We start from the raw sequence: 14,846 nt of genomic DNA on the forward strand, positions 1-14,846 counted from the left end.
TTTTAACAACCGGCGTAAAGGGAACTTTGCGTGCTATCAAGCAGTGAGCGTGTGATGTCCTGTTCAGATGACGTCAAATCCAACGGGATGCCATAAATAAACTACACAGAATCACACTACACACCTACGCAATGATTACATTCAGGCAGACTGTAGAATACAACCTCTTTGGACAATTCATATACTTATTGAAAACAAGCTACAAAATGTAATACCTTGGAAAATGTAGTTTAATACTTTTTAATAGCCTTCATTTTCACTAAATTGATTTATCAACTTTTAATACTTTTTAAGACACCCTGTATATGTAAGCACAGCGCCACATGTTTAATGTTTTTAATGTTATGTTACCAGGCGCATTATCTTCTAAGAGACTTCCTTGTAGTTTGTGTTGCTATAGTTTATATTTCTACTGATGCCAATTTGAAAAATGCTCTTAAGTTTTCTTGTGGAGCAAAAATAGGCTACAACTGCTTTCTTCCCTGTGTTGCAGAATGACAACACATTTCCTTACCTACCTATATGTATGACTTATACATCTGTTCGCAGTCTACATATTTATTTATATAGTATTACAATACACAGAGTTTTATTCCATGTAAAGTATTTAATTGTACATGTTTATAGTTTACTTTCTGCATTTTATTTTCACCGTTGTTTCTCTTGCACTTCAATTTCTTCTTGCATTATTCTTTATTTACTTCTATGTCTTAAGTATGTTGTATATTACAATGTATGAGGAGCTCGGGACATCATATTTTCATTGCCATAACTACGCTTTAGCTATTGTGCATATAACAATACATATAGCCTTTGAAATAAATGCAATTACAACTTGAATACAAGCTAGCCTGCCCTAACTTTGGATCTTAGATTAAGCTATAGTTTTGCATACTTCAGAAAGTCTCTAAACTACATTTAATAGTCATGCAATGTTAAATTAGAGGGGCCCTCATGCACTTTAAAGGACCCCAAATATCTAGCTGCACCCCTGCATCATGTGTCAACATATGCTAATTTAGAATGAACGCAACAAACAATCTGCTTTCTCCAAACACCTGACATGATAATCTGCATTCAACACATGAAAGAGACATCATCCTCAAACATTTAGATAACCAGATTGCTGCCATTAATCTCTCTGCATTTCATTAGCATGCAAAGTAGCATTCTTAAAATAAGCTCCTAAATGTTGATAAATGTTACCTTCTTAACTCTTTTTTTCAGGATGCACTCCACAGCAAACACCTGCTCCCCTATAGCTGACAGCTCCATGTGTGTTACGTTTTCACCTGTCAAAGTAAAACCTCCCGGTGTTTACAGACCGAGAGAACCGGGAAATGTTAGCGGTGCTTAGGCTGTGTCCTCCCCGTCTATGGAGCGTTATTTTCGGGTCCGTTAACCTGCAGACCCCTCCGCCAGCTGGATGTTTCGGAACAGTGACTTTACAAAATCTGCGACACATCTGCACACCGCTCTGCGCGCTCCCGTGTCCGTATGCGCGCTCCCTTGTTTATAATGAGAACGAGCGCGCCACCAGCAGCCTCATGCTTCATTCAGGATGTGAGCAAAAAATAAATAGAAATACAAAAATAAACTACATTAATTACTTAAAAAAAGACAAAGATTAAGGCGTACAAATTCAAAGTTGGAAATTAAACAATAAAAAGTAAAAATTACTTTCAGAGGTGGAATAACAGTCTTTGCTTAAATAAAGAGTTACAAGTACAATTAATATTGAGTATAATCAGCTAAATGTATTTAAAGTATATTTAAAAACCTAGTTGTTATTCTTTAAACTGATGGCTAGTTTAATAACAATTATATATAATTTTTTTTTGGAAACATTTCAATTTAGATTTTTGAAGCTGTGTATAAAATGAAGTACGGTAAAACATGTAGTATTGTAGAAGTATAAAGAAACATAAAATACAAATAAAATACCTACAAATTGTTTAAAAGCACGAGTAAATGTTATACATTAGTTCCTCTACTGAAATAAACTGAACAATAACCCTGTGAGAGCAAAATATGACAGATTAAATATAAACACACTGTCGTTTGTACATAAAGTGCCATTATAAGCATTTTATTTCTATGCAAAACATAAAAAAAATACAACAATATCAGGATTCCTTCAGTGGGAAGGGCTGAATGGATTGTCATGGCAACAAAAAAAGCACATGTTGAATAAATGCAACCGTGAGATATGATGTGAGTGGGTCCAAAAATCTCCAAAAGCAAATAAATGAAAACCTCTCTGATGCTTCACGTTGATATAACGCAACATTTAGAGGTTGAAGGTCCAAAAGAAACGACACAAAGCCCTTGGCTGCAAAAGTGAAAACATCATATTTAAATTATGTGATCTGATAAATTGGTGCTTTGGATTAAATCTCCTGATAAATGGCATCTTATTCTTTCAGAGCAACACATATATATTTGAAATGTAAACAAGTTAAGGCCAATATCGTCGTTAAGACACAATAGAAATAACAGTTTCTCTTGAGCTGATTTGAAAGCTGCAAACAGAGGAATCTCTCGTAAGGCTCTTTTCACAGAAATCCACCAAAAAAAACTTTCTTTTTTACATTTCTCTACACCTAGGCACACTGCGCTTCATCTCCTCCTAAATCCACTTTTCTAAAACGTCCTCTTGCACATTTGAGACCCTCGCTGAGTGTTTCAAAGTGTTTTAAAGGGGCCCTATTATATCAGTTTCAAGTTTCACATGTGTATGTAGTGTCTCTACTGTGACATGCTTTAATGCTCAAACATTTCTCATACCCCCAAAAGCATGACAGGGCCTCTTTAAAAGTCAAAAATAACTCTCCCTGGGGCTGAACTTTTTAAATTAGGTACGGTCAATTCGTGTCATTTTGTAAGATTACATTTGAACAAAAATAGAAACACTTTCTCTTATCACCCTCATTTGAAATATATTACATCTAGAACTAATTTCAGTCCAATTAGACATGAGTATCGTTAGCACAATAACCCCCAGATCTAGCTTTTGCAAAGTCATGCCAACTGTTTACATAAAGTACGGCACATTTCTGTGAGCTTGAATAATTAAGATAGAAGGTTTTTCTCCCTAATTAGATGTCTTCTTGTATTGTATGCAGTATAACCATTACTTTAGCCTTATTTCCTGTCCCCCTCTCCACTTTAGAGAAACCGTTTCAATGTGAACAATCACAGAAAACTGGATTAATGACGCCATTACTTCTAGGAAACCGAGTGAGAGATCCAGTAGAGCGAGTGTTCGGCCCGGGAGATGCATTGCTCTGTTGCATAATATAAAACTGTGTATGGAAAGTGGATGAAATACAAAGTTGGCAACGTGATGAATCACTCCATTTTGACCTGTGGTGAGATGAAAAAAAGAGGCAGAAAGGGCACGCTTTGGTGAAAGTGAAGGACGGGAAACACGTCTGTGGAAACATGGCTGAAGCCTGGAGCGTCACTGCGGATAATCAGCATTTTTCATAAACTCCCATCACTTTGGAAACAGTAAAAATAAACAAAAACTGACATTGAAAAATAGTCAATATATATATATAAAAACACAAGATTTGTATAAGTGTGTTTTGAGTAAAGGACTGTGATTCTCCCTGTAAAGTGTTTGCTTCCTTCATTGCTTTGCATCCTCTCCGATAAAGAGTCCAGCAATGGCCGTGTAAACAAAACCTCAAAAGGAAAGGGAGGACGAACATCTGCATCCGCGTGATTGGCTGTGCACGACTTCCTGTCCTGTGATTGGCCCGTTAAGAGCGGCAGGTTGAAGTTAGCCGTCCGACCGCCATGTTTGGTGCGCCTCCACTTCCTCTGGGACGACCAATAGGAGCTCACAGTTCTTCCCTCGCAGCTGCTGCCGGAGAAACTTCCTGCCATGAGGAACAATAGCAACGCCACTTATTATTATGATAATAAAACCCAAAAAATCAACTGTTTTACAGAAATTTGTATAGAAAACACTACTTGAAAAACATTTATTTTAGGTTAAAAACCATAGAAACTTATATTTAACATTATTTTTGTAAGGGAATATTTCTGTCTTACTCCTAAGTGTCAAAGAATAATTCTTCCTTACTCCTAAATATTTAACCTTTCTGTGTGTTGACGTTTACAACCAACCCTAAGTCTGTTATCTGTCTTAAGGAATGGGAAGTCTCAGCTATTGTTGACATTACCAGTTTTATGACCGGTCAACTCTCGGTCACAGAGCCTAAGAGTCAGATAAGTGATTCAGTGTCTCTATGTGTTAACAGCCCAATATGTTGATTAACTCTCTGTAAACTAGTTAAAAGGTCTATCGAGAGATAGGCTGGTCAGAATTGACATGACAACCCACCCGTGCAGTCAGAACCTTTTGCTGCTGTGACTTGTGATATGAATTCTCCGGCCGTTGACTTGTAATAAACATCATTGTTTGACATCAAAGCTCCAACTCTCCTCGTGTCTCTCTCTGAGTCCTGACTCTCCATTGCTTCAGAAGTTTCCCTTACAATTTTGAGCACATTTAGGACATGTATAGCTACAAATATGCACTCTTAACAAATAATAGGGAAGATAATTACATGTTTTTAATATCTATACTGTATGCTGCTCTGTATAAAAGGATAGACCTGCTTTAAAGCCTCTTATGGCGCATTTACACTGCAGCGCGTAGCACGGTTTAAACGTGCCGTGCCAAACCCGGCCCGTTTTGGTTGCGTTTCCACTAGGGCTGGTTCCGGGTAACGGGTGCTTTTTCACAGTTTTTCTGGCCCTCCAAAATCGTCCGGCCAACTAGGGCTGCTCGATTATGGCAAAAATCATAATCTCGATTATTTGGGTCAATAATTGATATCACGATTGAGACTGCCAAGGCACACANTCTGGCCCTCCAAAATCGTCCGGCCAACTAGGGCTGCTCGATTATGGCAAAAATCATAATCTCGATTATTTGGGTCAATAATTGATATCACGATTATTAAAAACGATTATCCATTTACTTTGAAAACATCAATTTATTGGAGAAAAAAATTATGTTCAAAAATTTGAACAGTATGTTTTCAACAGTTGATTACCCTTAACTTTAAGTATAATTCAACTGAAAAACCAATACAAATATGTTTTATTAAAAAAAAAAAAAAGGGTTTTTTCTTTTAAAATGCGTGTTTTCTGAATGGAGATCGGCTAAACTAACGCAGCATATGCTCCGACCGTCCACACTCACAACAACGGCCTACAGACATAAATAAAGCAGCGACTGTATTCTCCATGACACAGACAGTCTGTGGTTTGTTCTTGTTTAACTTTTGTCTAGTTTCTGAAACGATATGAGGAGCTGTGAGCTCTGAGGGCTAACAGCTAACGGCTGATGTTGGTTTTGTGGTTCTCACTGCGTTACTATAGTTACTGCCCCAGTTACTAAACTGTAATGGAAACGCAGCTTATGCTGCGTTTCCATTACAGTTTAGTAACTGGGGCAGTAACTATAGTAACGCAGTGAGAACCACAAAACCAACATCAGCCGTTAGCTGTTAGCCCTCAGAGCNGGTCAGCCGTAACAAGACTACCGTTTGCAAAGACTAACCCGGCACCCAGGGTTAAATCTATATGCAGTACAGCTCGTTTAGACTAGTCGAAGGCAACATCGGCAAAATCTCTTAAACCCATGCCCTGTTCTCTCCCCAAAATAAAAGACTGGATACGCCAGGGCTGTGTGGCCCCTGTGTACGAAATACCATATTTTTTGTAGATCTACGTAAAACGGCTACTATCCAGGGGATAATAGTAGGATGTGTTAGACTTAGAGTTATACTTTCAATACATAAGGGTTTTGTACTCTTAGTCATATAGGGCGGTAATCTACACTTGTGATAACAATGTTCCTGTCTTTGTTAAGCTATGAAATTTTTGATGAGGAAAAGGTTAAGGTTGGAGTAAGGTCACTTTTATATGTAAAATGTGTTGAAAAGGTGGGAAAAACCACGGGGACATTGGGCCGAGCGGGTGGAGACCATCTAGAGGACGTCCCGCAGGGACGGACTTCGACACGGCAGGACCTTCGCATTACAGTCCCGCACTTCGTTCCCGCGTGTCGAGGGCGGCAGACAAGAGCACTATTACCCGCGCGTCGGACGTGCCGCGCCAGGCCAGTAGACCCGACGGCGACAATACTCGGGGTCGGTACTGTGTCGCGCCGATTAGGAGACGCCGCCTGCGGTGGTACAGACTAACTGGCCGCCGCCCCGTCTCTAGTACGCCTGTAGCTCCCCAGACAGGGCTGTTCGATCGAACCACGATCGGCAGCGCCTCCCGAGATTACCACTCACTTCGTATGCGTGCGGAGCGCATGGACACCTATCCCCTGTGTGCCATTAGCATCGCTAACACTCAGAGCTAACCTGTACTGGAGAGCATGTGTGTGAAGAAGCAGGAAGTAAAAAGGAACTCACCTTGTGGTATAACCGGCAAGAGAGAAAGCCTTTGAGCTCCATACTGTTTCAGAAATAATCCTTGATAATCCATGATATGGCGTTTCATCACGGCAGTATTTAGTTTAGACAGTAGCTGCCGGGTCCCTCATGAGCTCAGACCCCTCCTTTTTTCTTCTTCTTTCAGTTTAAAAAATAAAATGCTTAATTTTTGTATTTAGCTTTTATTTATACAGGCGAAAATGTCATTGAGACACAGGGTCTCATTTTCAAGAGAAATCTGTTTATACCCAAATCAGCACTTTTGAAACAGGAAGTGAAATAGAGGGATATGAGGCATGGCTAGAATGGGTGATCTGTTTGGTATTTTGAGCAAAACACTTCATAGACATGTTTTTTATATCTTTGTAGATCTGAGACCTAAGCTATTGCCTAAAAATAGTATGATAGGTGACCTTTAAAGAAAAAGGAGCATGGTGTTTTCCTTGTAAGTCTTCTCTAAATTCCAGAAATGTCCTCCCGAGATGTTGCGCGTTGTTCTGTTAGTATCCGTTAAATTCCAAGTTTAACTAAAGTTACGCAAAATAAGTTGCTTGTTTTGTGGGCGCTGTTAAAAACATGGAGTCTGCCTGACCCAGAGGATGTTGAGGCTATTCAGGGACACAGAGCTGATTAGACTCTATCCCGGTAACTGGATTGAATTCTAATTAATAATAAGTTTCATGTTCAATTCCTCCAGTTTATAACAAAACAAATGCAATTTAAAAAAAAAATCTACCTTCATTTGTAAAGAAGACTTCATCTCTCAATGCATGTCCCATGTGTTTCAAAACCCAAACTACCGTACGATTTAATATACCCAATGCATAGTATGCCGTAAATACCAGGGTGTCCTACTGGTCACATCTCTATCCCACAATCCTTTGCAAAACAGAGAGAAGTTTTTGTAGATCTAGTATGACCCACTTGTATGAATCCTGCATGCCACAGTGTGTAAGGGAAGCTGCAGTACATACGTTTGTTTACATGTGATTGTTGACTGATCAAAGCTCAAAGACGGTCTCTACTTTATTAGATATATGGCTATAAAGATCAGACTATACATATTTTCAAACAGTTTTAACAATGAAATGGAAATTGGGTAACACAGTTGAGGGAAACCTTATTTAAATATTTCTTCTGTGTACTTATATATATACGTTTATAATTTCTCTCTCTGTCGACAGGCTTTCTCCCAGCACTCTGGTGACGCCGCACAAGAAGAGCATGCTGGGAAACGGGAACTACGATGTAAACGTCATCATGGCGGCGCTGCAGACCCGCGGGTTCGAGGCCGTTTGGTGGGATAAAAGAAGGTAAGACGGGCGGGAAACTTCCATCAACTAATACATATCATATGTAACTTTTCGGCATTTCAAATTTATAAAAACAACTAGACCTCTGCTATATATTTTCCGTTACTCTACCTACATTTCCCCGAATGATTCAAACACTTTTCAAACCTAGGGAAATCTGTTATTGACATATTAGTGTTGTATCCCCTGAAGAAGCTGTCAAAAAGTGCCCTTATATACAGTTTAAGCTGCATTTTCACCATATTTCTTTCAAGATCTTGGTCTTTTTTTACTTTATATTATATCCTCGTGTAGGATTTTAATCATTAGACGTCTGGAAGTTATCAGAGGCAGCCAAACGGTGTAGGAGAAACACAGATTTCTGACGTAAAACAGCTTATTTTAGGGTTTTTATCTTAATTTCTTACTGAAAAAATACAAATTTAAAATAGATACGCTTACAAAATTACACTTTTTGTGCCTTAGATACATACACTCATGTCTGGACATTATTAAGATCTTAATTAGTAATACTTTTTCTGATATACAAAGGCACAATCTACTGTGTCTGTTTGTTTTGGAGAGAAGGAGACCTCCGCATAAATCCACTATCAGTATGAAAATAAAATCCCAACCACGAGAAAATGACTGCAATGACGACAATTGTGGTGAAGACAAAAACTCCCATGATCCCACGCTGTTTCATAATGTCAACAAACTATTGTGTTGTTTTGCTAAAGAGACGCCTTAACAGCAGAACATATCTTGCTGTTGGTTTGACTCCCACTGAGTAAACATGAGGTAAACGTCTTAAAGTGTCCTCGTTAGCATGGTCTCTGTGATTAGTCAGCGTTCCTGCTTCCCTCACTCAGTCTTACAGCAGACGCTTTTATCAGTAAAACGATAATGTTATCAGAAGAGCATTATTCCTGTGTCTGTGTCCTAAACAGGAACGAAATGACTCTTAATCTGGAGACAGTAACAGCTGATTGATGCAACACAGTGAAGAATGTCATGACAGATGATATGTGTCATTGTAGGACTTTAGATTTGGTCAAAGTAATGATTGTTGTTATTATACCTCACTTTGTGTTGCATTTGATTGCTTACGGGAAACTCTGACAGTCAATACAGGATCACTTCAGCACTAAACCACACAATTATAATGTAATTTTTGTTGATTAAAGAAGGGAAAATAATCGGTACAGCAGCATATTATAAATTGGCTCATTCCAATATATTTTCTGTTGGATTTGGAGCTTTTATTTTTGAAGTTTTACCATGATATGCCTTATTCTGATTCTGATATTAAATGACTTTTCCTCCTTCAGGGATGTGGGCAGCATCGAGCTGTCCAACGTGACGGGCTTCATCCTGAACGTCCCGTCCAACCTGCGCTGGGGTCCTCTGATGCTGCCGCTCAAACGCCAGCACTGGATGGGAGTCAGGGAGGTGGGGGGGGTCTACTACAACCTGGACTCCAAGCTGCGCAGCCCTCAGCCAATCGGAGCGCCCGACCACCTCAGGTGTGTGTGTGTGTGTGTGTGTGTGTGTGTGTGTGTGTGTGTGTGTGTGTGTGTGTGTGTGTGTGTGTGTGTGTGTGTGGAGAGATTCAGTTAAGTGTTAAACATGCAATTTTTACTTTAAGTGCAAGGGGGATGCTTCACCGTGAGTATTTTGGTCAGTGCTGGTTCACCTCTGTCTAAATGAATTGACTACCACCGGTCGCCTTCTGGTTTTTCAACATGCCGCAGACACATCAAACATCTATTTGCATCATTGCTTATGGGATGCTATCCATCTTTGCATCATTATACATTTGCGAAGACGCAGTGACAACTTTGCTTATGTTGCTTTTTACAAGATCTATTACCTAGCTTTATTGAATAGATCACACTGGGCTTCTTCTAAACTAGCAACACTTTCAATATTGACACAATAGGGACAAAGGGGCTCATTTTCAGGTTCAATGGAGTGAACACAGGGGATTTTAGCCTCTGCAGACCATTTACATGCACAGAAACCTATAGAGCACAGCAGGAGAGGGAAAACCCCCAAAAAGCACAATAGGGTCTCTTTAAGATATTTTTAAATAAGATGTCGATGCAGAGGGGGACAGTAATGCATTTTCTTAAGACTCGAATTAAGTACATTTGTTGCTTTTACGCCAAATATTGTATTTTTGACTCCAGTGCATTTCTATGAATGTTACCCGTTACTTTGAGGTGGATGAATTTTCTCTTTTCTTTTCTAAAACGCATTATAGCGTACGATGTGTAGTTGTACTAATATCATGTTATTTTGATGTAAATGTCAAACAAAACACGTTAATAAAAGAAATAAGATATCATGCAAACATACATTTTATTTCACTTTTCGGATGTGTTTTAATTCCCTGATGTGTGTGTCTTCTTTTATAAGGGCCTGTGTGTTTCCTCCACTGTTCCTGTGTCGACCTACCTTTCATAATTCATAAGATATCAAACTTTAAAGATGTTTGGGGGAATGAACTGCAGTCAGCAGAACTGCTCAGTGTTTCCTCTGTTTCTCTCCAGAGGAATCTGAAACAGCATTTAGACCAGGAAATGAACTTTAATATGGAGACGCTTAAATTGAATTAAAATCTATCATAGATTTATTTCATAGATTGCATTTAGGTTTCTGCTTTCTACATCATATTGTCAACAGATCACTTATGTATACTCTATATGTATACAATATGACAACAACCGGAAAAAGCTCACAAAAATAAAATCATTAAAAAAAACTGAGGGACAATAATCACAAATAAAACAAATAAGAATACATATCTAATACATTTAGGGGGGGGGAGGAAATAGGGGGTGTAGTCAAATGGTGATCATATTAAGTTATTTGAATTTACTTTTTTAAACAACAGCAACCAGAAAAAGCTTAAATAAATAAATAAATAACGTAATGTAAAAAATAAACAATGATTAAAAACAAATAATAACAGATAAATACAATTAGTTTAGGGATCTAAAAGGGGTTTAGTCTTTACCGCTCATACATGGTGATCATATTGAGTTAATTTCCTTTTTTAAGTACCAGTAATAGCAATGGTGGTCATAATAAAGTGCATTTATGTAGAGCTTATATTCTTTTCAATTCCTTTCATAGTCTCGCTATGTTTCTTTGTGCATAGATAGACCCAGTTTACTTTATTTAAAGGCAGTTTCAACCACAGTCTATGGTTTCAACACGCCCTCTCCAGCAGGGTGAGTTAATATGGGTTTCTCTCCTGGCTGGGAGGTTCCTCTGTCTACTGACGCACGCGCTGACAGCAACATGGAGCTCGAGGAGGAGACGCTTCTGCGCATGTCCGCGTGTGCACGGCCAGAAACAGACAGATAGCTGCTCAACTGAGGAAAAACTGGCAAAGACAAAGGACTGAGACACATTTACAGAACCAGGAGAGACTATATTGAGTTTTTACACCGGTTTATAATAGCCAAGGTGTTCGAGGACCACCAGGAAGCGGACAGGTGAGTGTTTCTGCTGAAAAAATGAAGTTATAAGACATAAAGGAAGCGTTGTGGTTGTGTTTGCTGTAGTCACGTAAAGCAGCCTGAGGATTGTTGCTACATATCTGTTAGTATCATGGATTAAAAGCATCTGTGCATGTGTTATGTTTGTGTTTAATCCCTGTTAATGGACTGTAGGATCGCTGTGATAATTGTTAGGGCTATTTTTACTGAACAGACTGCTTCCTCTACCCAGTCCTGGAAATGTTTACCTTCTCTTTTAAGGGTCTGCTGAACAGGAGGAGATTGTAACCAGCCTGTACTGTCATTTCAGATATCTAAAGCCAGTTTAAATTAAAATAAGAGGTGATTTGAAGTGTTTTTGAGGTGTTACAATGCTAATCAGACTCAGTTAGGGTGTCATTTTGGGCTCTGCTAACATGTGGTGGGGATTTGTGACCAATTTTTGTTATTTAAAATAGATTAAATACAATATTGTAAAAAGAAAGGCAAGCTTATCAAAATAGCTTTAAGACATAGTGTGAAAGAAACACATTGTAAATAAACAAATGACTAATTTACAATAACAAGTAAGAGAAGGCCAGTTTATTTCTATAGAACTTATAGAAACATAATATATTAAAGCATTACAACAAAATAAACGCATTATAAAAAGACATTTAAATACCTTTTAAAGCCAAGAAAATATAAATGAAGTCAAGCTAAAATAGAATAAAGTTACAGTGCTGTGTAAAATATGATTAATTGTTTGATTTAATCCAAAGAAAATAGAAAAGTCTTGACTTAAAAGAAGTGAGAGTTCCCGTTTTCTGGTTAGTTTTAGATATTTGGAGCAGATCCTAATAACACAGATTCTCTTTCTGTCTTTTTCAGTTTCTTTGACTCTCCAAGCATCGAATCCAGTGGAACCGACCCCTCCTGGTCGATGGAAATACCTGCAAATCTCTAGTCTCGTATGGAAACAGCCGCAAACCGGAGATGGAGGAAGTGGAAACACACACCTCTTTTGTGGAGTAATCGTCATTTCGCTTCGGGAGCATCTTTGTTTGCTGGCAGTTCCATCGTCTTGAGTTCCTGTTGACCTTTTCTCCACGTCTACCCTTTAGAGAGCAGGTGTAACACCCCCCCCCCGCTCCTCTCCTCGGCTGGGCGGTTGCTCTGGTAATGGTTGCCATGATGCTGATGTAGCGTCGGGAAGCTGGTAGTTAACCAAATTTCATTAAAAAATCTGCTCAGAATTAGGCAAGATATAGTTGATTTGGTAGAGGAGTCTGCATCGCTCAATGCGTTGTTCGTGCGTTTAGGTACCAAAACTACCACACCCAGAGATGGCAAAAGTACACACATCCTTTACTCAAGTAGAAGTACAGATACTCGTGTTTAAAATAATCTGGTAAAAGTAGAAGTACTGACTAAACTTCTTTACTCAAGTCAAAGTAAAGAGGCTTTGAAATGTACTTAAGTAAAAAGTACCCATAACTAGCAGCTGTTTTAAAGAGTACCTGACCTCCCTTTATATTAATAGAACAATAATGTCATTGTTAGCTAATGAATGTTTCCATGCTGAACAACGGCAACATGACAACGTTTTCATTGGTCCCTCTTCTTTAGAGAAGACCAGGAAATGATGGATACACGGATCGTGTTCAAATCAATAGGCACGCAATGACTCTAAATAATAATGATCACGCCACCAAACACACATTCAGACTAAAGGAACCAGCCTGTTTGGAAAATGAGAGAAGTAGAAAGTACAGGTATTTGTGTTCAAAATGTAAGAAGTAGAAAGTACAGGTATTTGAGTTCAACATGTAAGAAGTAGAAAGTACAGGTATTTGTGTTCAACATGTAGCGACTCTAGTGCCAAGAGTCATTAAGACGAGTCTCACGTGGCAACTTCGTAAAGATTACATGGGGGCGGGGGATCTGCCTACACTGCAGGTGGCCGGTAATTTGTTCAAGTATGTTGTGACGTTAATGTAAACTTCGGAAAACCACTATATAATGGACAATTATTAAAGACAAAAACATCACATAAACAGAAAACATCTCGTAAAAAGTAAATAAGAGAATATAATGATTTTAGGCGGATCCCGTCGTTAACAATCTTGGCCGGGAACAAATGATCCGCGGAGTTCTCGGAAGCAACACGACCCTGCTAGAGTATCTTTGCCCTCCCGCCCGCGTGAAGCGTGCTGGATTTATTAGGTGGGCGAGCCGCAGGTAATAACGACCCGGGTGCACGGAATCGTGGCGCCAAACTGAGGCAGGATCCCCTTCGTACATAATATAAGTACCAGACACCCGACCTCGACACTGAAGTCTAAAATTCCGTACCAGATGTACAGACATACACTATGTTCTGTTATTTCGGAAAACTAGAAATTAGAAAATTTAGACGTAGAGAGGAGGCATGGAACCGAGCGTCCCCGGCACTTGGAGCTCGCCAAGAGTGTTCGAGCCGACAACGTCTGGCAAGCTCTCAAAACCGCCAGAGAGCGCGGGCGTCGCGGAGGTCTCACCTCTAGCGAACTGCACCAAGCACTGCGAATCTTGAGGCCCAGCGCGGGCTTGTGCGGGTAGGTGTGAGTCTGGCTCGTCGACACCTCTTGTAGTACGCAACTAACTATAGAAAGTGAAAAATTCGAACATAAAGTTCAAAGTTCGTTGCGTAGTCGAACATAAAAGCACAGCTCCAGGTGAGAAGATACTTATAAAAAAAGTCTCTCCGTCGAGTGTAAACGTACCAATCTATTCATTTTATCATAATAACTAGGTTTAACCCTAAACAAACACAAAGTCAACAAATTTCTGTACCGTAATGTTAATTTAAATCTGTGGAGCTTTATTTGTTCTTTCATCTTTTATATGTACTACTTAAATGTTTGAATTTGTTTTTGTTTTGTGCAAGAATATATATGTATTATCATACACTCTCTACCTTATAATTATAAATTTGACCTTATAATTTACAGATTTCATGTCATCTACATTAGGTTCACTTCGAATGCCTCGTCTCTCAAGAAGACTACCAAGTCAAATCAGCAAAAACAAACTCATTTACGCTATTTAGACCTAATGTTCATGTCATAATGTTCCATATGTCTTAAATGACTCAAAGTCAAAACGGACTAAAGGTGCTATTTAAACGTCGAACGATTACGAGAATTAGATGAAAACCTAACTTATTAGTACCCATAGAGTAACAAGGGAGAGTCTTTGTACCGTATATATATCATTGACAATTACTACTTACACTTTAAATAAACCTCGCAGGAATTTCAACTTATGTCAGATAAGGTACGTAATGTAGTTGCATGTTACAAATATAAGATCGGTTGATCAAGACATACAAGTATGAAGGTGAACATATTACCGATGAGAATAAGTACACTTATAATTAGATTACACAACAGAAACACCAAAAGCTTAATAATATAATTTTTGTAATTATATATTAATAGGACTACTTTCTGTCGTAGAAACTACGGACATTCTGGTCTCCACCCTTCATCACCATAGTCGTTTATGAAACATACATAATAAGTATACAGGAGACCACCTGACAACAGACAAGCACA

At 38.8% G+C, this 14,846-nt stretch overlaps 2 protein-coding genes and 1 long non-coding RNA gene across 3 annotated transcripts in view; 2 read left to right on the forward strand and 1 right to left on the reverse strand.

The window, feature by feature from the left end:
- The window catches only part of LOC104968319 (chromobox protein homolog 7-like), a gene marked incomplete at its 3' end in the record, with an annotated part of 4,011 nt that extends 2,627 nt beyond the window's left edge, over positions 1-1,384 (reverse strand). The window contains exon 1 of the mRNA XM_010797898.1: positions 1,207-1,384. Coding sequence (XP_010796200.1) covers positions 1,207-1,275 — 69 coding nt within the window. The remainder of the gene's footprint in view (positions 1-1,206) is intronic.
- Positions 1,385-7,555: 6,171 nt separating this feature from the next.
- Positions 7,556-14,846, forward strand: part of josd1 (Josephin domain containing 1) — a 14,101-nt gene continuing 6,810 nt past the window's right edge. The window contains exons 1-3 of the mRNA XM_010797902.1: positions 7,556-7,566; positions 7,652-7,780; positions 9,091-9,287. Of these exons, the coding sequence (XP_010796204.1) occupies positions 7,556-7,566; positions 7,652-7,780; positions 9,091-9,287 (337 nt within the window). The remainder of the gene's footprint in view (positions 7,567-7,651; positions 7,781-9,090; positions 9,288-14,846) is intronic.
- On the forward strand, positions 11,067-12,222 carry LOC104968274 (uncharacterized). Its single transcript, XR_800817.1, has 2 exons — positions 11,067-11,265; positions 12,139-12,222. It is a non-coding gene; the product is annotated as an uncharacterized lncRNA (long non-coding RNA).

Source organism: Notothenia coriiceps, unplaced genomic scaffold, assembly GCF_000735185.1.
Source record: "Notothenia coriiceps isolate Sejong01 unplaced genomic scaffold, NC01 NC01_scaffold00002623, whole genome shotgun sequence".
Taxonomy (NCBI): domain Eukaryota; kingdom Metazoa; phylum Chordata; class Actinopteri; order Perciformes; family Nototheniidae; genus Notothenia; species Notothenia coriiceps.